At 43.8% G+C, this 21,928-nt stretch overlaps 1 protein-coding gene across 3 annotated transcripts in view; it reads right to left on the reverse strand.

The window, feature by feature from the left end:
* Nucleotides 1-21,928, reverse strand: part of LOC147426849 (ycf3-interacting protein 1, chloroplastic-like) — a 77,090-nt gene that overhangs the window by 30,389 nt on the left and 24,773 nt on the right. For all 3 annotated transcript variants that reach the window (XM_086498860.1, XM_086498859.1, XM_086498858.1), the window contains exons 3-5: nt 4,129-4,242; nt 3,864-3,944; nt 3,614-3,781 (exon numbers count right to left, since the gene is read on the reverse strand). In XM_086498860.1, coding sequence (XP_086354986.1) covers nt 3,614-3,781; nt 3,864-3,944; nt 4,129-4,242 — 363 coding nt within the window. The remainder of the gene's footprint in view (nt 1-3,613; nt 3,782-3,863; nt 3,945-4,128; nt 4,243-21,928) is intronic.

Here is a 21,928-nt window from a genome sequence, read left to right on the forward strand (position 1 = left end):
GTGTGACGTCCTCCTAGGAATCCCTTGGTACCATAAGAACAACGCCGTGGTCGACTATCGGGCCAAGAAAGCGACTTTGACCAATGAGAAGGGCAGGAAAATTGTCCTTGATGTAAAATTGAAGGGGGAGTCCGTCCCTATTGAATCGGCTTCAACCATTTCAAAATTAATAAAATCCAATCTTTTTGTTTACTCGATCTATTTGAAAGAATTGAATGATGAACAACGAACGAACATGTCTAAATTGAACAAAGAAGGACAAGAATTTCTGCACACACATGCTAATTGTTTCTCAGAAGGCCTGCCAGGCAAGTTACCTCCATCTCGTCCTGAGGACCACACTATTGATATGATTCTTGGAGCCACACCACAGAACCGGCCACCTTACCGTGTTAGCCGAGCCCAGAATGAAGAAATCATGAACCAAGTGAAAGACCTTCTTGAAAAGGGTCTCATCCAGCCTAGTACTTCACCTTACCGGTACTAAAGTAAGACGAATCTTGGAGAATGTGCATTGACTATAGAGCTCTCAATAAAATCACAATCAAGAACAGATTTTCGATTCCAAGGATCGATGATCTTCTTGACAGACTTCAGGATCCTCTTGTTTCAGTTTCAGCAGGACTGATTTGAAGAGCGGATATCATCAGATCAGAATCGCTCCGTGAGATGTCTACAAGACAACCTTTTGGACAAGCTTTGGTTTATACGAATTTTTGGTGATGCCTTTTGGACTTACCAACTCCAACAACTTTCAACCGAATGATGGATAGGGTTTTTCGAGAGCAACGATCTTTTGTGGGCACTTTCTTTGATGATATTGTAGTTTTCTCTAAAAATGAAGCAGAGCACCGACACCATCTGCTTCAGGAATTGCATGATCACAGATTGGTTAATAATGCCAAAAAGAGCGAGTTTTTCTTGCCGGAGATACATTTCTTGGGACATATCGTCTCACCAATAGGAGTACAAATGGACCCGACCAAAATTAAGACTTACTACAGGCGCTTCATTCGGAAGTTTGCAGAGATAGCTTCGCCTTTATTGACTCAGAAAGGAGTCCCTTTCTCATGGGGTTTGACAGAGGTGACTGCTTTTCAGACACTTAAGGAAAAATTGACTATTGGACTAGCGTTGGCTTTGCCAGACTTGCAAAAGTATAACTTTATGAAATGGAATTCCCGAAATTCAATATGAATGATTTGTACTCTCTTATGTAACTTGTTTGAGTGCAGGAACTGAAAGACAAAATGACTGCAACATTTCGGTCTCGTAAATCTCTATAGACATGATCACAATAAGGATTAGTTAATCCGGCACAAGTTGCCACTGAGTTTCGAAACGTTTCGTTTGAAACGAGTTTCAGAAGTTTCGAAACGGTTTCGTCCGAGAAAGAAACGCCAAAACAGAAGTTTCGTGCAAACTAAAGAATGTACGTAAGTTTAAGTGGTATAAGCTGAGATCTTAGACATCAAAAAGAGGGAGAATATGACTAACTTTCATCATTAGAAGCAAGACAGAAGCTACATTCATGACATTGAGGATTTCATGACATAAAAAAATCAACGCTACAGCTTGACGTGTGAAAACTTACGAGCCTTGACTTTTCCTTTGAAACGTCCAAACTCATACAGAAATGTTTTGTAGGTTTCATAAGTGAAGAAACACGTTTCTTGACAACTATGATCCGGCATCAGTGAGGTTTGGGATGGATCTAGATGCGGTTACTAAATATGTTGCTGGCAATCATGGTCTGAGATTTGGAATGAATTTTTCTGTGATAGATTTGTCAGGTGATGTCCTGTGATGTGATGTGACTGTCGTCTTTGTACAAGTGCTAGATGTGTTGTGTCTAGTGCGTCAGTACTTAGAGTCAGTGTCTGCTGAAATGTTTAGGGCCTCTGTCTCTTTTGCAAGCGTAATCGAGGGCAATTACAATTCTTTCAAGAGGGGGGTATGTCACAAACTGATGACGTGGCATGACCAACTACTAAGTTGTTCCGACTTATGGACAACTGCTGAGGGGCCTAAGGGACACCTAGGCATTAAAACAATGTGTAAAGGGTTGCTGACGTGGCTGCTGTACGGACGGCCGCAATTTGCGATGACTGTTGTATGAACTGCCGCAATACGCGCTGACTGCTGACGTGGCCAAACTGTACGGAATTCCGCCGGCTGATGAGACTTCTTTTTACTGGCAGCTTTTGGATCGAGTTGCTTTTGAGTTTACCTGCTTTTGGGACTCTGCTTTTAGCATCCCTTGTATCAATAAATAAGTCCCAAGGGGCCAATCTCTCTTGGCATGGAACTACGCCGGGCCATGTCGACTCTTTATTTGTGAAGTATTTGAAGTGAATTTCTTTTGTGTCGCGACAGAATCTAGACTTGGGGTGTCCAAGTTTGTTACACACAGCACAAACCAAGGAAGTAGACCAAAACTAGAAAGCCTGCCTCCTCGGAAGTCCCATAAATTGCAGGGTCAAAACCATGGTGCCATAGTCTGACGTAGGCCTACGCAACTGTCGAGTGATGGGACTCATTTCAAGTACCTTGACCACCATACGGCCCCTCAAACTATATTTGGGAGTCAACCCCAATTGGTTCCCTGGTAAGGGCTTCAGATGGATTCCCCAATGCCATATTTGGGTTGCCACGTTGGACTTGACTTGCACCAGAGCAGCAGATTGCCCCCTCCCCTTGACTATTCGGAGGAAGCTTGTACATGGGAGCTTGGCCGTCTGTCCCTGGCCAGGGGTAACCAAGTATTTTCCGTGATGATGTGGTGAATTACCCTATAGGATCCATTCAAGATTCTACATAGATCAGATACAGCCATTCACCATCAAGAACTTCCTATGACATTTCAATGATGGACAAGCCACATGCACAAAGGCAACATTTGAGTTCCTGCATAGATCCAATATAGCACCTCATCAACAGCTCATCAGGAGCTTCCTATGGTCTTGCAGAGTTGGACTGGCCACACCCGCTAAAGTTGCATGTTCGGTAATCACTCTACCTACTGCATTTTTGAGGATGTAAATTAAGCCTAAGCGACTGAAATAGGAGGGTGATCTCAGACAAATTTAAGCAAGCAGACTTCTTATGGCTTGCATGTGGATATAATCTATAATGTAATTTGAACATGCAATGCAACGTTTTGACTTTTGTTGAGAAGTCATAATGATTTGTTTGTATGTTAGTATCTGGATGTATTCTAGTGTACTACATTTCAGCTTACTTGAGAACTCAGAATGTGGAACAAGCACATAACAGTAGCAGGCTAGTACAATGTAAGCTTAAGGCTGTGCATGAAGGTATTTTTGCATCAATGATAGAGCTTTTACAGGTTTTCCATAAATACATGTCACTCTATTAGGAACAGACAAAAATTATGTAATTGCAGAGCATAAATCAGCTAAAAGGACCTTGCAAGGAGCCCTTAACCTACTGCAGCTTTGTCCAGATCACAAATCATAATACTTGCATGCTTCGACGCAGCAGCCCACACCAAAGACTTCCCTTCTCAAAACCAGGGGATCATTGTTTTCCACTTAAGACTTTCTCAACTCTTCGAACTATTCTTTTTTAAAAAGGGCCGGCAGCTACTTACTACTACTGGAGGTACATCTGGCTCATCCGATTCTGTTCCAGGTTGAATTTCTGCTGCTGCATCAAATTCCACCTTCACTTTTCGAGCTACTACCCTTGGATCAACGCCAGTGTCTGTAGTTTTGGCATACGGTGACTCAGTTGGATCACTTGAAGCTTCTGATTCATCCTTCAGAAAACAGAAGATATTGTGAGTCAGACATCTGTTTCTTCAGAAAGAAGAAACTCAAGCTCACAAAGCAATATTTTACCTCAAGGTTGGGCCAGTTAACCATTTCATTGGTAAGCTCTCGCAAAACATTCCTATCAGAAGGAATTCTTCCTTCATATACCTTAATGAACAATGAAATGTCAGCAACAGAAAAGATATGTTAACAAGTTTAAAAGAAAAACATTTAAAAGACCCTTCCCCTATTTGGGTGTTCCTAGATGTTAGGCTGGAGAATATGCATGAGGGGAAAGTCAGACAGAAATATAAGCCAAAAATTTCCAGTCTTCGACAACAGAACAACTTACATCCACAAGAGCAGCTGCCATCTCTTCTCGAGAGCATCCACGTTCATTCTCAACATTATATTGCTTTCTTTCTTCCTCTTCAGCAGGATCTTCAATCATAATTGTCAACCGAACCTGAAGAAAATAATGTTCTCTATTCACACTTCAACGTTCATTTTGACTAAGCCATGTTCATAAGTGCAGGCATTCACCAAGGTTCACAGGCAAACACTGTTACACACGTAAGTTTAAAAAGCACTTACAAGACACAATCTGCTCTCTTGTTCCATAAGAATAGGAGCATGTTGAAGGACAAAAAATCATAGATATGCAATCTTAAACAAAATTTGCTTCTAGTGAAGCTGCCGGGGCTATTGGATATACATAAATGGACAAGGGTCCTGATGTATGTCAGGTCTTTCTACATCTCTGAAATAGAGTCCACTGTGCCAGTAAATAAAGAAATTATTTGCACAAAAATAGGGAGCAGGGTCTCACATGAAGGTGGCTTAAAATTGGTGCAATGGACTAAAACCAACCAGCCAGGCACGTTTTGTTAGAGTTTCAAATTCCTGTACGGTGATGGCTCCAATATCCAGATTAGGGAGTGAGGGCTGTAATGTGGCTATGCCCGGCCGTACCTAAGGTAGACATACTTTCTCGGCGGTGCATTCCATAGTGTTGCCCACCCGTACAATTTCCCAAGGTCAGAGTCTCTTATGTTCTACATTTTTTCCTATGATATGTGGGTAGTCAGTCACTTATGTGACTTTGCACATTTTATCATTAGTTTCCCCACTTTTTCCAGTCATGGGCTTTTATGCATGCAGGTAGGGCATTTTTATATATATGGATAATGGAACCCCAGTGGATGTATTTGGCATACCAGTGATTGCAGAGTTCCAACGTTTTGGGCCATACTCTCTCTCTCTAGCATCTTCTCTCTCTAGCGCTTTGCTGGAGTCTCGTATTTTTCCTCTCTCTAGCGTTTCTGAGCACCAGTGTTTTTCTCTCTATTTCCCAGTTTGCTAGCGATATCTCTCCCTTGCTCTAGTGCTTCCCTTCCCCTCTGCATCGACACCCTACTTGTAGTCCTTGCACTTGCAAATTGCACCAGTGCCCGTTCAGTGGGCGGTACGTTGAGGTCGATTCCAAGAAGATTTGTCGCGATAGATCTGAGATCCATTGGCTACCCGGTCCCGAGAGGAGGTTTGCTTGCAGCTGCAAACGAGATCACCACCCGATTCACCCCACTTTTAGGAAGTAGGTTGAGCGGTTTTGTTCCAGACTACCTAAAGAAATAGGACGATTTTGCCTACAAAATAAGTCTGATTTCATTCACAGACTTATGGGACATACCAAGCAAGGTTTTGCTATGCATGCCGGCTCATTGACCTATCCTACAGACAAGCCAATGTTCACCTCAACGGGGCAAGAGTCTTCCAAGGAAAAGAAAGAACCAAGCGAACCAAATGATAATTCATCAAAGATTTCTGAAGCAGCAATGGAATCAGCTGATGATTCATCAGAGTTCCGAAGAAGCAAGAGAATCAACTAATGATTCATCAAAAAATTCCGAAGATTCAGATTGATGTGCGAGTGGATAGGGGGGGCCAATGGAGCTACCAACAAGTCACAGGGCACAAGAAAAGAACAGAAAGGTAAGCTAGGTCCACCGATACTTTGGTCAAGGGTACTGTCACAAATGGGTGACGTGGCTAACCCTGGACACACTCACAGAGTCGGGCAGCAGAGTACGGACCCAGTAAATGCGCTAATAGCAGACACGTGGCAGCCCGGATTTTTCGGCGCAAAACGCGTTGACAGCCTGACGTGGCAAAGTCTTTTGGGATAATTGCTTTAATTGGAGAAGCTTTTAAGTTACTGCTTTTGGGGGCTTTTGAAAGCTTGCTCGCTACTGCTAAACGCACCCCCCCCTCGCTGTCCCCCACCCCCGCCTATCCTTGCGCGCGGCAGCCCAGCCCGCCCGCCCCCCCCCCCCCCCCCCCCCCCCCCCCCCCCCCCCCCCCCGGTCTTCTTCTTTTCTGAAGACTCCTGCAACTAGCTCTGGCAGCATAGTTTTCTTTGGACTGTGCTCGACGCGCTCGATTGCAGGGTCTCTTCTCCGTCCGCTTCTTCGCCACAGCAGTAGACACAAATGGAGGCTCTAGGTCCGCCACAGAGGGACTCGTCCGAAGCCCCCTCGCCCGACCCTGCTGAGCCCACCATTCGACTTGCTCTTTCACCGACAGAGCAAGTGAGCCTAGCCGCAAAGGTAGAGCGCTTGCAGGCAACTTCTGTCATCTGCAAGATTCTCACCACCCGACCTAGCAGAGGAGAGCTGCGTGACCTTCTCCAAGCCCGCCTTCTCGCAGAGGTGGGCATGTCTTGGACGTACAGATACTCAGACGAGGTTACTATCAGATCGAGTTTGAGACCTCTGAGATGGCGTCCAAGGTCATCGCCACGAGTCCATTGACCATCCGAGTAGCACGAGCCCACTTTCGACAGTGGAGACATGGTTTCGACCCTACTTCGGATGTTCTAGTAGAGGAGGCAGACATCCCCATCTTCGTCTGCTTTCCGGCTTTGCGAAGGGAGTACTTCCACTTTTGTCCAGGATCGGCTCAGCCATTGGGACTGTCCTGGAGTCACCTCGCACGGCAACCTCAGTAGCTACCAAGGCGGCTGGCATTCCCTCAGTCCGCGTTTTGGTCAAAGACACTCACACGCTCCCGAAGGTTATTCTTCTGCCTCGAGTGAGTGGGGGTTGGTTTAAACAGTGTGGAGTATTCGGGCCTCCCGAACCAGTGCTTCATTTGCGACAGATGGGCCATCTAGCGAAGGCCTGCCCACGGAGGAGGCCTCGACCTACCTACCCCACAGCCTCAGTCCCAGCCTGCAAGGACTATATACCTTCATAAGTTCAGAATAGTCTGAACTCACGAATTATAAGAGGGAATAAAGCACTCATAAAACTATAAAAGCAGGGGACACACGAAAAGAAAAGAAAAACAAAAACAAACAAACTAACTAACTAAATCACTTTGATTGCTTCGAAACAAAACTAGATAAAACAAAACATTATTAACTTAAAAATGTTTTCAAAAAAGGTATGTGTAAAATAAGTTGACGCAACTTACTTGGCTTAAAGCAAGTACTCAACTTTAAGCAAAAAAAAAAAGGATAAGACATCTTAAAAACTTAATCCTAGAAATCAAACTTCACACAACAACCTATAACGAAACACATTCTTAAGTCCTCAGGTAAGCTAAATATGAAATCGAAAAAAGAATACTACTACAAACCTACGAAGAGCAAAGAACCAAACTTGACAATATGTGATCTCAACTTCACTGCTTGTCGAAACACGAAGAATAAGATTATCACCTTTATCATGCATAGCTTGGACAACAGCTATGACATCCCTACTCACGTCGTCAGTGCCCAAGAGTAGTGCAGGTTTACATAGAGGTCATTCATGCTTTGAACGTACTCTACAAAACCAACGAGCTGAGTTTCTATCACCCTCCGGAGGTGATGGGCATACTCAGCCATGATAAAGGCTAGCCATTGTCAAGCTATAGTGAAAATACTAGAAACGCTAAAGATCAAAACAACAACATAAGGTGTTATTAAGTCAAACAATAAGTCGGCTTTTTAGCTCCCCACTTCTATTGAATTTACTACTGATTATCTTGAACATTCCAAAGGAAGAAACACTAGAAATAAACTTACTACGATGCAAAAATGAACGAACTTTTTTCATGATTCTTTTGAATGAGTATCCTTTTTCAACTAGTAAAGAAATAAGATGGCAAGATTGAACAACAAAAGTAGATTTACTAGAACAAAGACGAGAAAATCTGAATAGTTGAGAGCAAATGACACCGTACTTAGCTAAAAGAGAAATGTTCGAAGAAATGTGAGGCATGCGGATGATTTTTAGATTGGCATATTCTGGTTCAAGGCGCTTATCATAGATATCTACTTCTAATCCCAAGGGAGTCTGAAAAATCTTAAGGTCTAAAAAGGCACAACAATCACTATTTGTGGTACAGTTAAGTTCACAAAACTCCTTGGGATAAATCCCTCCGCCTACAGAACTCGAATTCAAGTACATAAAATCTTGAAAAGAAGGAACGTCACGGACAAAAAGATCATCTACAAAGCGTCTTACATTGCATAACTTGTGCAAAAATATTGGGCAAGTGTTATCAAGGACAAGACGCTCCATAAAATCAAACTCGTAAGTAAAAAGATAGAAATTAGCAAGAAAAACAGCACAATTGGTACCCATAGGGATACCAATTGTTTGCTTGAAAAGAGAGTCGCCGATGGTTATATATAAATTGTCCAAAAGAAAATCTAACCAAGATATGATGTCAATGTCATCTACAATCCTGGTGAATCTCTTTCTTCCTTTGTCTACATCTACATTCTTATTTTTCAGCCATAAGAAGTCAAAGTTCAAGGCTGACTTTTCTACTAGCAATGCCTTGTACCTATCCTTTTCAAGCTTGTACGCAAAAACTTTTGAAATAAGAGACTTGACTCTAAATTTAAGGTCCTCCAAATTTAGCTTCGTGTATAGCGTTGTAAAGTCAAAAGTTTGGAGACATAAAGGAGAAGATTTCTCCTTAAGGCTTCTTGAAGAGTTCAAAAACTGTAAAACAGGAATCACACCTACTGAATCATTTAAAATCCAACTTGAATCGGTGGGTACGTCTGCTTCCTTTAGCATATTATTCCACAATTCATTTACGCTAGGTAAAATGGCTTTGAAACAATAACTAAGCCATTTGGAAACCTCGGTCAAAGAGGTGTTACAAGAAGCAGCTATAAATCTAGGCTTTATAGGGTTCTTGTGGAACTTCCAAACGGTATATAAAAAAGGTAATTTAGGCTGGAACTTAAAACCAAAAGACTTACAAAAGTCTTCATGTTTCAAGATAACCTCTTGCATTGAAAGATCACAATCACTGTAAGTCTGAGAATTTACTTCACCTAACAAGCATTCTAAATAGAACTTTTTGCACGTAACAACAAAGTTATTAGAGCACTTATCTACATAAGAGATTACAAAATCACGATGAAATTTCCTAAGAGCATCACGATCAGAAGAAGATAAGCTATTCCTTCTTGAAGAAACGTTCCGAGAGCAAGATGCTAATTTCAAAGAAGCTTTCTTGAGGATTACAGACTTCCAATGGGTAAAAATACCTTGAACTCCTAAAGACTCCTCAAACTTTACTACGAAACTAGAAATTCCTTTTTCTATGGCTTTGAGAAGGCAAGAGTCGTTTGAGGAAGGGAGCCTATATTTAGTACCTCTTGAGAAAAGGTCTTTCAAGGAATCCGAAGGAAGGATAGAACAATCGGCAGTAACTACATGACCCAAAGCTCCATTTACGTAAGAAGAAAAGGCAGTTTTACTACAAGGGCAATCAATACTTGAGATTGCTAGCCTCTCTTGCTTTTTAAGATTACGTCCTATGTCACTATAGTTGAAAGCTTTTTGTCCTAAAGTTTTCACATATTTGAAAGCTACGACAGGATGGTTCCATACCTTTCTCACACAAGGAGGGAGAGCATCCAAATCTTCTTGAGATCTCAAAATAGAGCTTAATCCAATCTTGTCTAAGTCAGGGGAGGTAAAGATAGTTATCAACAAATCTTTCTTTCCAACCAAGGGATTTTTCAGACTAGGACCTTTGGACTTCAGAAATTTGCCTAACAGTACTCGAAGTTGAGTACTATGAGCAAACAATGAGATCGAATCTTGACTTTCTGATCTAAATCAATCAACTGTGGCAAAACACAATGGAAATGCCGATGCTTGATGCTCAATCCTTCTTGTGCTCTTTCTACGATTGTGTCATGCCAAGGAAGAGACATGGAATGTGACTTCCTTGAATGCATACTTTTCAGCTTTTCATGAGAAATCCGCATACATCCATGCTCATTCATGAGTGAATTGTGCTCAACGTACAATATGGCATGCCTTTGGAAAGGGATCACATGAAGACGCTGATTAAAATACAAGAAACGATCACGAATGAAACATTCGAACAATGCGTGCTGACTAATCATTCGTATACATAATACTTCCTGTGGGGGTTCTTTGGACCTAGGCCCGAGAGCCAAGATCAGTTCTTCGTGATCAATCGAATCTGCCCATGGTGGTGCTATGGACCTCGACTCGAAAGCCAAGATCGGTTCTTCCTGATTGATCGAATCTGCAATGAGGTTAGCTTCACCAGAAAAAGCATCACCCATCATTCTTGTGAACAATCACATCGTGGTCATACAAATCATCATGCTCGTGAGAAATCACATCTTGATCATGTAAATCATCATGCTTGTCATCATGCTTGTCATTGTCATGCAATTCTTCATGCTTATCATCATGCAAATCCTGTGTGTCATCCTTTGGAGAAGAAGAGACTGAGAGAGTCTCCTTTTCCCGAATCTCTTGCATTTGTGCCTGCACTTGAGAAAAGAGACGCAACATCTCTTGCATTCTAACTACGTAATGAATTCACTTTTTGTGACCCATTTGACGAACAGATTGGACGGACACGTTTCTCTAACCTAGACCTTCATGCATGTCATGCCACATGCCTTAATATCTGTCAAAATGCATAAACAAACCATTTATGCAAGAGGGTTCCAAAACTGGAAAACCTATCTAATGGACTCGTCTAGACATGCAGGTCCTACAAGTAGCCTCACAAAATTGCTAGTACTAATCCTCCTAGAATTCTAGACGCTCCTATCTACATAATCTCCTCTCGAAGTCGATGAAGCAATGTCCACATGGCACACAGAGCCATGTGCATGTGACAGGGTGGCAGGGGGTAGGGGTGTTGGAGCATCAATGGATGGAGGCTAATATCACAAAGTAATGACGTGGCATGCCCAACTGGAAGGAAAATGGTCGAGAGAACAAGGAGAAATTGAACCTTGAAGAATTGATAAAAGTGTCGCCGAGGGACGTAAAACAGGAGGGGATTAGAGATTTTAAGCCTAACTTCTACCAACTTATAGAGAACCGGCCGAGGGGCCTAAAACCTAAAATTCAAAGCTTGACATCTCCGAATGATTTCCGTAAATCACGTTGCTGCCGTGTGGCGCTGTTATACGGCTTTCCACATTTTGTGCTGGCAGTTTTTGCAATTCTCGGCACGGACTTTCAAGTGCAAGTGCTTTTGCATCTGATGCTTTTGGGGCTCTGCTTTTGGGCATCCCTTGTAAGTTTATAAGTGCCCAAAGAGCCACTCTTCCATAGAGCATCTAGACACAAAGTCTCGGAAAGAGTTGGTCCCTCGGGAGTTGTACTTCGCAAAGAGCAATAATAGAGAAATACCGAAAGGGGTGCCAAACTTTGGGGGCAGTGTATCTTGGCTTGGACCTCTGCCAAGCCGTGTCGACTCTCTCTCTTCTCCTCCTCTCTCTCTCTCTCTCTCCAAGTTCAGTGATTTTGCAATTTTTGCTCGTGTGTTGCTATCAATTTCTCCCTTGGAGTATCCAAGCCTGCAACAGTGGTATCGGAGCTCAAAATGATTCTTCTTCTACGGAGGATCCCATCCCTTCTACAATAAACATGGGTTCTCGCCGAGAATCCAACAAAGACGACACCCCTTCAATTGTTGGTCACCGTGGAGATGAAGGAAAGCTAAAACCCAGTGTGGGATAGTTTGGTAAATTTCCAGAGGGGATCTCAACAAAATGGAGTACAAACGTCATTTGCATGTTGACAAGCGTGTGAAAAGATTGACCAAGTGCTCCAAAGACCCAAAAGATGAAGTTCAGTGATTTTGCAATTTTTGTTCGTGTGTTGCTATTGATTTCTCGATTGGAGTGTCCAAGCCCATAACAGCTAAAGTGTCACGATTGTGACGTATTATTTGTCTTGTATTACCTTCTTCACTTGATTCTTTTGCAGATACGAAGATGCACCATATCCGAGACCCTGATTCTCCAAAGGATTCGTCTCTTCGTCCAAGAATCGCACTTGTTCGGCGAATAGCCATGCCTCTTCAACAAATGGTTGCACCTTTACGCCGAAGAGTCACGACTCTACAGCAGAGGGACACAACTATTGGCCTAGAGTCGTGTCTTTTGACCTATGGTCGTGTCTCTTCAGTTTCTATATAAGAACGCCCTTGTGACACATTTCAATCACTCAATCAATCAAACACAAAGTCTTCTAAGTCTTATCTCAGAGTCAAGTTCAAGTTTCTTAAGTCTTACTTAATTAAGGATTAGTAACTAGAATTCTTACAATGGTATCCGAGCAAAAGAAATTCCTGGAACTCGAAGGCTGTGAGCCTCTCTCTCGTCACTACCCTCTCCCCCCTCTCCCAGAGTTGCATGGAAGCAGAAGAAAGGTGGTACACACACACACACACATATGTATATGAGGTAACATGAATTTTTCTGTTTCACTTACATAAATAACAGACAGAGACGCAAATGTGTGTGAGCGGCGTGCCACGTATTCGGTGAATTTCGGGCAAACTTTTTTTAGTGCCCTTTCGTGTGCCTCTTCATCGGGTGGCATCCCTTCGGATCGCGCTCACACCTATTCATGTGAAAGGGCAGCACCTCTTCACCTTGTTGGCACCCTTTCGCATACATGAGTACCTATTTATGGGTGTGGCTCTCCCTTTTGCTGACGGCTGAATACCTTTGCTGAGTGTTGCACATCAACGGGCACATCTCTTCGTGAAAGGGCACCACGGATCCTTTGCAAGAGTCCTCTCCCTCGGCATGCCTTGGTAGCCTCTCTCCCTCATGCTTCTACACTCTCTAGTGTGCTTGGCCCAATACCCATCTACAGGTTGAAGTCTACGTAGCCAATCCACCAACGATGACAATTCTTCCCAGCGCTGCCCCTTCAAGTTGCCCTTTCACTGGCTGCCCTTTGCGCCTGCCTTTTCATCGTGCATAGAGTTTTACGCTGCAAATTTTTTTACGATGAGGTTTTAACGCAGCCAGCCAGTTACGATTTGCCATTTACCTTGTTAAAAAAATGTTCAAGTTGGTCGGGCACCCTCTTCATATCATGTGAACCCAATCTTGGGCACCTTGTGTTAAAAAAAAAAAACACAAACAAAGAACGATGACAACCAGCGTTGGCCCTCACTCATCCTCTAGCGCTGGCCCTCTGTTGCCTTGCTGCACGCCGTCGGCACCGCACCTATGGCAGACGACGCGTTCAGGGTACTCGTCCCATTTCTCTTCTATATAAACGAGATTCTCGAAGAGGTTCTGCAGGAATCCGAAGTAATCATAATTCCCAATACACCGAAGCCGCCAGACGTCGTTCCTGCTCACGGAGTACCTGAGACAAAACCTGCTCCTTCACATGTTCGCGAGTTTCTTTGAGGCGCAACCATGCCGACATCTCTGGATAGAGAAGGCTAAGCCGAGGACCCGATAGCAGTTCTCAAAGGGCAGATGGCAGCACTTTCGACAAGCCTCGCATCAATCAATACTCGCCTGGAGCAGTTGCAGATGCAAACCTCTGAACCGAACAAATCGGAGGTTTTCCAACTCAAATTTTCTCACCCAAAGCATGATTTCTCAGAGACAACTACACACAAAGTACCTTTTACAAGCAGCAAAAGTCTCAGCATGAATATTCTTGGAAATGCTACAGTTCCAAGCAACCAACTTCTTATTGGAATCATTAGCAACAAAACCAGCAACATGAAGCTTCCAAAGGATCTCATCTTAAAAAGAAATCAACCATATCAAGATAGGCTTACTTAGTGGCATATATATCGTACTCGGTCGTGAATGCCGCGACGCTGGACAAGTTCCCCCTCGCGAGCCATTTCCCTACATTTAAGTCTTTCTTATCTAATGGTGGTAAAGTTGAAGATTTATTGATCCTTTCCTTGTCCAAGAGGACTCTTCAGAGGTCTAAGAGGCAACAAGCTACAGCTCCCTCGACCTCCCCCTTATTAATTGGAAGCTTTAATACCCGCTGAAACAGCTGAAGATTCAAAAGATTCCGGTTCTTGTGTGACAATGGACAAGCACATAACCCCTCCTTTGGTCGTGATCCAGACAAAAAAACTCGCCTCGTCACCGCCCTTGCAGAATAAAGTCTCTTTCTCTGAACAGATACCAAATGCTATGGTGAATGATGATTCTTCAAACTTGAAGATACCAGTCCTTACCTTCAGTGGTACAAAGGATAAAACAGATGTAAGGTGCAACGAAATGAATGTTTGAACTTTGCTCAAGATGAGTGTGCTCAAGGTTGCTTTTGTTCTTAGGGAAGGGAGAGCCTTCCGTTCTTAATGAGAGAGTGCAATGATCACAAACAAAGTGAATGGACACTGTGCGTGCAAGTGTATGAGACTGTGATAGAGAGAGAAGAGAAATACGACACCAAAGACGTCGTAAAACCCTCCTCCGAAGGCCCCCCTCTCGTTGGTGAGAGTGGTCTACGATTGATTGCACAAACTAGTACAAAGTGGATGCATGTGACTAATGCAAGTCTAGGCTAGATCGGTGACGACGACGGGGATGGCGAGACCAATCTAAGGGCTGAAAACTGACGCTTCCTATCTGCTGTCCAAAAACGCTAATGGCTGAATTATGTCGCTGATTCGCTGCTATCCTCAAAAACGCTAATGGCTGAAATGATCTGACACCAAAAACGCTGATGTGGGCAGGTTCTTAATGGCTGAAAACTGCTGGTCTTTAGGGCTGAAAACTGTCGGTGCTTATCTGCTGAAAAACGCCATGGATGAGGGCGATCATATGATGCTGAAAAACGCTAGGGATGAGAAGGTCTGGCGATGAGATCTTGCTGCAAAACGCTAGTGCTGAGGTCTTCTTGGCGATGGGTATCTGGTGAGGAAAACGCCAAGCTGATGTTGATGAAAAACGCTAGGGACTGGGACTGTTTCTCTTGGAGGGAAAAACGCCACCAAAGGAGGTTCTTGTTGAGAAGTTGCCTGTTGAGCACTGGTGCTCCTGCTACCTCTTCTGCCAATTAGTGCTAGTCTAGGTTTGCTTATATACAAACTTACTCAATTTGCCCTACCTACTTTCCAACAAAAGTCACTTAAAAATAATAAGTGAAAAATGTCAAAAATAGGGAAAATAGGCTAAATGCACTAGAAAATTCCCTTGCTGATGGATTCTGATGGGAATGCTTATGATCATGTTGTGTGCAACCAGAGGATATGCATCTACACTAAGTGTCTGGGCATGCACGGTCTGCGAACAGACTCACAAAAGTGCCAGATCACTTCTAAATCTAGACTGACTCGACTGACTGAACCCTTGTCGTGTTGTAGCTTGTCCACGCACACATAGGGTTGGATGTGTCACGTGACATCTCCTCCTTTTCAAAGTGAGGTACTGGTACCGAACTGTATGGCGTCGAGGGAGATCGCCAATAGCATCTGGAATCCTGGAAGGGACTCTTCGTCGGCCCACTCTGATGTGTGGGTCGTGCGGTATTTGAACTTCATAAAGGTCTGCAACGCTTGCTTCTTTGGGCCACGCCGAAAGCAACAGTCTTATGTGGCTCCTTCGATGCTTCAACTTCCTCTAGAGTCATGCTTCTTTCTTCTTCAAGAATCTCCATGGCTGAAAATTCCTGAAACCATTTCTAACACAAAACCATGAACCTATCTATTCCATGTAAAGTGTATGGAAAAAATCATGTCGTCCTAAGAGACAGTGCATGCAATGTAGATGAACAAAGAGACGGAGTGCCAAACCATTCACCATACACACGCAAACAATGAGATCGAATCTTGTCGTGCTGATCTAAATCAATCAACTCTGACATTTCACAACAAAAATGCCCATGCTTGGTGCTCAAACTTTCTTGTGCTCTTTCTGAAACTGTGTCGGGCCAAGGAAGAAACATGGAATGTGACTTCCTTGAATGCATACTTTTCAGCTTTTCATGAACAATCCGCATACATTCGTGCTCATTCATGAGTGAAACGTGCTCAACGTACAATATGTCATGCCTAGTAAAAGGGATCACATAAAGACGCTGACGAAAATACAGGAACCGATCATGAATAAGACACTCGAACAATGTGTGCGTATGAATCATGCGAACACATAATACTTCCTGTGAGGGATCTTTGGACCTAAGCTCGAGAGCCAAGATCGGTTCTTCCTGAGGGGGTTCTTTGGACCAGGATCGAGAGCCAAGATTGGTTCTTCGTGATTGATCGAATCTGAAATAAGGTTAGCTTCACTAGAGAAAGTATCAATTAACACATCATCCTTGTGAACAATCACCTCATCTTTATGCAACTCATCATGCTTGTGAGAAATTACATTTGGATCATGCTTGTCATTGTCATCCAAATCATCATGCTCATCATTATCATTCAAATCATCATGCGTATCATCATGCAAATCCTGTGTGTCATGCTTTGGAGAAGAAGAGACTGAGAGAGTCTCCTTCTCCTGAATCCGTTCAATCTTCGCCTGCACATTAGCAATGAGAGAGGGAGAATGAACAACTTCCTCTCCACGAATGATAATGCGAGAGTCACTTTTGGCATTGAAAGTGAACGTATTTTCTGCCGAATCAATGAGAGGGTTATGCTCATGAAACCATCGAATGCCATATCACATCTTGAGAGAGGAGAGAGAAAAGAATTTCTACGGAAAGCGGCTTGTTGAACTGTAAACAGACACTCTTTCGTGATGAGAGAGTCCATACGGGAGCAAAGCCAGAAACCTCGAGAGGAGATTTCGGACTAACCTCGAGGCGGGCTTTCTCAACAAGAGAGGGACTGATCACATCATGCATACTACCTGGGTCAAACAATATGACAAAACGCTGCCCCGTCATATGACCATAACATTTAATGAGATACTCATCAATGGGAGGGTCAGGAGAAACTTGGGGCACACTCGTGTTATCACTAATTGCATTGACAGAGGAAGTGAGTTTTGTGGATTCTTTAGATTCATTAGAGTCAAGCTTAGGACTTTTTATGTGACCCTTAATGTGACAATGAAAACAACGACCTTCCTTAGAATAAGTGCTTTGTTCTTCTGACGTGATGTATCCACCTAAAATTCCTTGTGCTACCTTTTCATCTGGAGTGAGCTTAGGTTTAGCAATTGTGTTAGCCTTACCCTTAGGTTCATTGGAAGAATTCTTTAATGAGAGATTATTGGAAGATTGGTTAGAAGAGTTACCGTTCTTACCGTTCCGAGGGTTCTAAGAAGTCTGAGAGGTACTTATCGAAGTCTTGTTTTTCTTAGGCTTTCCCTTGTTGTGCTTCATCTCCTGTGCGAGAGCAATCGCTACCGCTTTGTTGAGATCGATTGGATCGAGCACCTCGACATCATACTTGATATACCCGTCCAATCCATAAAGGAATGCCTCTTTGCGCTCATCACCCGACTTGCGTAATTGGGTACCTAGCTGCAAAACACGATTAGAGAAAGACATAACTGGCATACCATTTTGCTTGAGAGCGCGCCAATCGTCCTTTAATCGTGCGAGGTATTGAGGTGGCATAAACCGCGCCTTGAGCTCGTCTTGGAAATCAGCCCAATTGAAGGAAAGGGGTGTGAATTCGTCGGCTTCCTCTAGGTGCACGGCTAACTGTGCCTCTTGCCATGCGTGGTACCAATTGATGGCATCACCGGCAAGATACATAGCTGTCGTCAAAACCTTGCTATTTCCTGTCTTCTTAGTTGTCGCAAAATAAGCATTAAATTGATGCAACCAAGAATGAATAACCGTAGCATCCATCTTACCATCATACTTACTGAAAGTCAACTTCTCTGTGACTGGGTTGTTGGAGTCCGCATCCCGGCTTGCGTCACTTAGGAACTACCAACATCTTTGGCTGGTTCAAATTTTGAGGCAAGAACTTGTCGAACCAATTCTTCAGTGCGGAGTTCTCTTTGAGCCTCCCGATCGGCCTCCAAGGCCGCTCGTCTTGCTTCAGCTTCCTCTTGTCTTTGTGCTTTTCTTTCTTCTCATTCATCACGCTCGCGTTCCAAGGCAATGCGAGTCGCTTCTTGTTGTATGGCAATTCTTTCGTTTCTTTCTTCGCGCTCGCGGTCCTTGGCTTCCTGTCGTTCTGCTTTTCTTTCTAGTTGTGCCAACGCAACTCGATTCGTTTCTTGTTGTTGTGCCATCATCTCCATCATCGACTTTACCATCGCCTCCATAGAATTTGATACAACTCGTGGTGTAGATGGGGAAGGGGGAGGGTTGGGAAAGCCTCCTGATGGGGAAAACTCTTCTTTGCCACTCCCATGCTCATCACCTGTATGCGAAGTATCCATTCCGCTTCGGGTGATGACCATGCACTATGATCTTTGGTTCTTAAGTTCTCGAGGAACTTGGATTCTTGCGGGTCTTGTGTTCTTGAGGTTCTTGAGGTTCTTGAGGGTCTTCTTTTGCTTGCAATCCGTGTTTGAGAAGGATCTTCTCTTCACTCGAGTTCTGCTCTTTTCCGCGGTCGCATCGCTTGGCGGCCTTGCACTCACACCAAGGCTGCTTTTTCCCACCTCACGTCGATTGGCCGGCCGCTAAGTGCACGGTCCACTCTCAACGAGTGAAAAGAGAACAAGGGGAGGCTGGACAAGCCCTTCTTTCCTGAGATTCCTGTCACTCTTCAAAAACACAATTAGGAATCGACACGCCCAAGCGAACTTGGGTTCGTGCGACCTCAACAAGCAAAAAAAATTATGTGGTTCTTGTGGTTCTTTCCTTGAGTGATACAGAACACTATCAAAGCTCTGATATCATTTCAGCCATTAGCGCTTTTGAGGACAGCAGCGAATCAGCGACAGAATTCAGCCACTAGCGTTTTTGGACAGCAAATAGGAAGCGTCAGTTTTCAGCCCTTAGATTGGTCTCGCCATCCCCGTCGTCGTCACCGATCTAGCCTAGACTTGCATCAGTCACATGCATCCACTTTGTACCAGTTTGTGCAATCAATCGTAGACCACTCTCGCCAACGAGAATGGGGCCTTCGGAGGAGGGTTTTACAACGTCTTTGATGTCGTATTTCTCTTCTCTCTCTATCTCTTAGTCTCATACACTTGCACGCACAGTGTCCATTCACTTTGTTTGTGATCATTGTACTCTCTCATTAAGAACGGAAGGCTCTCCCTTCCCAAAACGCTGATGTGGGCAGGTTCTTAATGGCGGAAAACTGCTGGTGCTTATCTGCTGGTCTCTAGGGCTGAAAACTGTCGGTGCTTATCTGCTGAAAAACGCCATGGATGAGGGCGATCATATAATGCTGAAAAACGCTAGGGATGAGAAGGTCTGGCGATGAGATCTTGCTGCAAAACGCTAGTGCTGAGGTCTTCTTGGCGATGGGTATCTGGTGAGGAAAACGCCAAGCTGATGTTGATGAAAAACGCTAGGACTCGGACTGTTTGGCTTGGAGGGAAAAACGCCACCAAAGGAGGTTCTTGCTGAGAAGTTGCTTGTTGAGCACTGGTGCTCCTGCTTCCTCTTCTGCCGATTAGTGCTAGTCTAGGTTTGCTTATATACAAACTTACTCAATTTGCCCTACCTACTTTCCAACAAAAGTCACTTAAAAATAATAAGTGAAAAATGCCAAAAATAGGCTAAATAGGCTAAATGCACTGGAAAATTCCCCTGAAGGATTCTGATGGATTCTGATGGGAATGCTTATGATCATGATGTGTGCAACCAGAGGATATGCATCTACACTAAGTGTCTAGACATGCACAGTCTACGAATAGACTCACAAAAGTGCCAGATCACTTCTAAATCTAGACTGACTGGACTGACTGAACCCTTGTCGTGCTGTAGCTTGTCCATGGACACATAGGGTTGGATGTGTCACGTGGCAACAGATGCATATTCTTGTAGCATGACTTCAATCGCCGCAATTGAATCTTTGGACACAACTTGTTCCACAAGCAAACCTTTACAGATGATTATACCTACAAACACTACTCTGTTTCAGTCTACGACATCCCTTCAGGAGGATTTTAATGTTCCAGACAAACCAATGGAATACCTTGCAGATTTCCAACCAATGGTCATCACTCAACAAAAAACTCAAGTCAGTTTACCAATAATTTCACTCGAAGCACATAAAGATTCAATCTTTTCTTGGACAAAGCTCAAAGTTACAAATGACTTTGAAAAAAGCACTAATCAAGTTGTCACAATTGTGATGTATTCTTTGTCTTGTATTACCTTCTTCACTTGATTCGTTTGTAGATACGAAGATGGACCTGATCCAAGACCCCGATTCTCCAAAGGATGCGTCTCTTCGCCCAAGAGTCGTGTCTTTTGACATATGGTCATGTCTCTTCATCGTGTCTCTTCAGTTTCTATATAAGAACGCCCTTGCAACACATTTCAATCATTCAATCAATCAAACACGTAGTCTTCTAAGTCTTATCTCCGAGTCAAGTTTAAGTTTCTTAAGTCTTAACCATGAATTTAAGTACTTAATTAAGGATTAGTAACTAGAATCCTTACATAAAGGAGAGGAGGTGTTGGTGAAGCTAAGTGTGAGGAGGTGCTGGTGAAGCAACAGTGATGATTGGCCTAGACGCCTGAGAAGCCTTGGGTGGATGCCTCAAAGTAGAGGATATGTCTTGCAACGGAGATTTGGCGAAGTGACTGAGACCTGTGAAACTACGGGGGTGAGTGTGGTGCCACAGGATATTGTGGTTGTGACAGTGAGTGGCCCTTTGCCAACCCTACGTGGCGCCCTGGGTTGAGGGTGTTGTGGCTCAAAAGAGTAGTCTCTCACCATGGGCAGCACGCATACAGGTATACGCACCAAGAGACCCATTCTCCAAATACAATACAACTACAAAGCGCTTCCGTTTGCAAAGGTTAGTGGTCACTGGTTGCCCGGATCAGTGCCTCAAGTCACCTCTCTCTCTCTCTCTCTCTCTCTCTCTCTCTCTCTCTCTCTCTCTCTCTCTCTCTCTCTCTCTCTCTCTCTCTCTCTCTCTCTCTCTCTCTCTCTCTCTCTGTGTGTGTGTGTGTGTGTGTGTGTGTGTGTGTGTGTGTCACGTGACACATCCAAACCCATGTGTCTACGGACAAGCTACAGCACGACAAGGGTTCAGTTCAGTCAAGTCAATCTAGAATAGGAAGTGATCTGGCATTTTTGTGAGTGTTCGCAGACCGTGCAAGTCCAAACACTTAGATTAGATGCATATCCTCTGGTTGCACACAACATGATCATCAGATTTCCATCAGAACCCATCAGAAGCATTTTTACAGTGCATAGACCTATTTTCCCTATTTTTGACACTTTTCACTTATTTATTTTTTGCTAATGAAATATATAAGGAAACCACAGCTAGCACTTTCTGGCAAAAGAGGCAGCAGGAGCACCTTGCTCAACAGGCAACTCCTCAGCAGAACCCCATCAGAAGACCTAGCGTTTGCAAACTGCAACACCTAGCGTTTTTTGCATCAGATCAGCCAGCGTTTTTGCATGGCAACCACCTGGCGACAGGACCACAGCAGATCAGCCCAGCGTTAGTAGATTTCCACCGCAGAAAGACATTTCAGCCCTAGCGTTTTTGCATCAGCCTGAGACCATCAGCGTTTTGCAGATCTTCGCGACAAGACCTCAGTTAGCATCAGCGTTTTCAGTTTTCAGCAGTCAGTACCCGCAGTAGAACCCTCGAACCTCGCAGATCTCACCTTCCCACAGCAGATCCTCGCCCATGGTCCGATCCAGCATCGTTCACAGTTTCAGCTCGAAAAAGGCAAATTTCAGCATCTGCGTTTTCGGCGCATCGTCGTCGCATCGTCGCCATCGACATCGTCACCGACATA

The sequence above is a fragment of the Adiantum capillus-veneris genome, chromosome 24 (genome assembly GCF_014529385.1).
Source record: "Adiantum capillus-veneris isolate H3 chromosome 24, ASM1452938v2, whole genome shotgun sequence".
NCBI lineage: Eukaryota > Viridiplantae > Streptophyta > Polypodiopsida > Polypodiales > Pteridaceae > Adiantum > Adiantum capillus-veneris.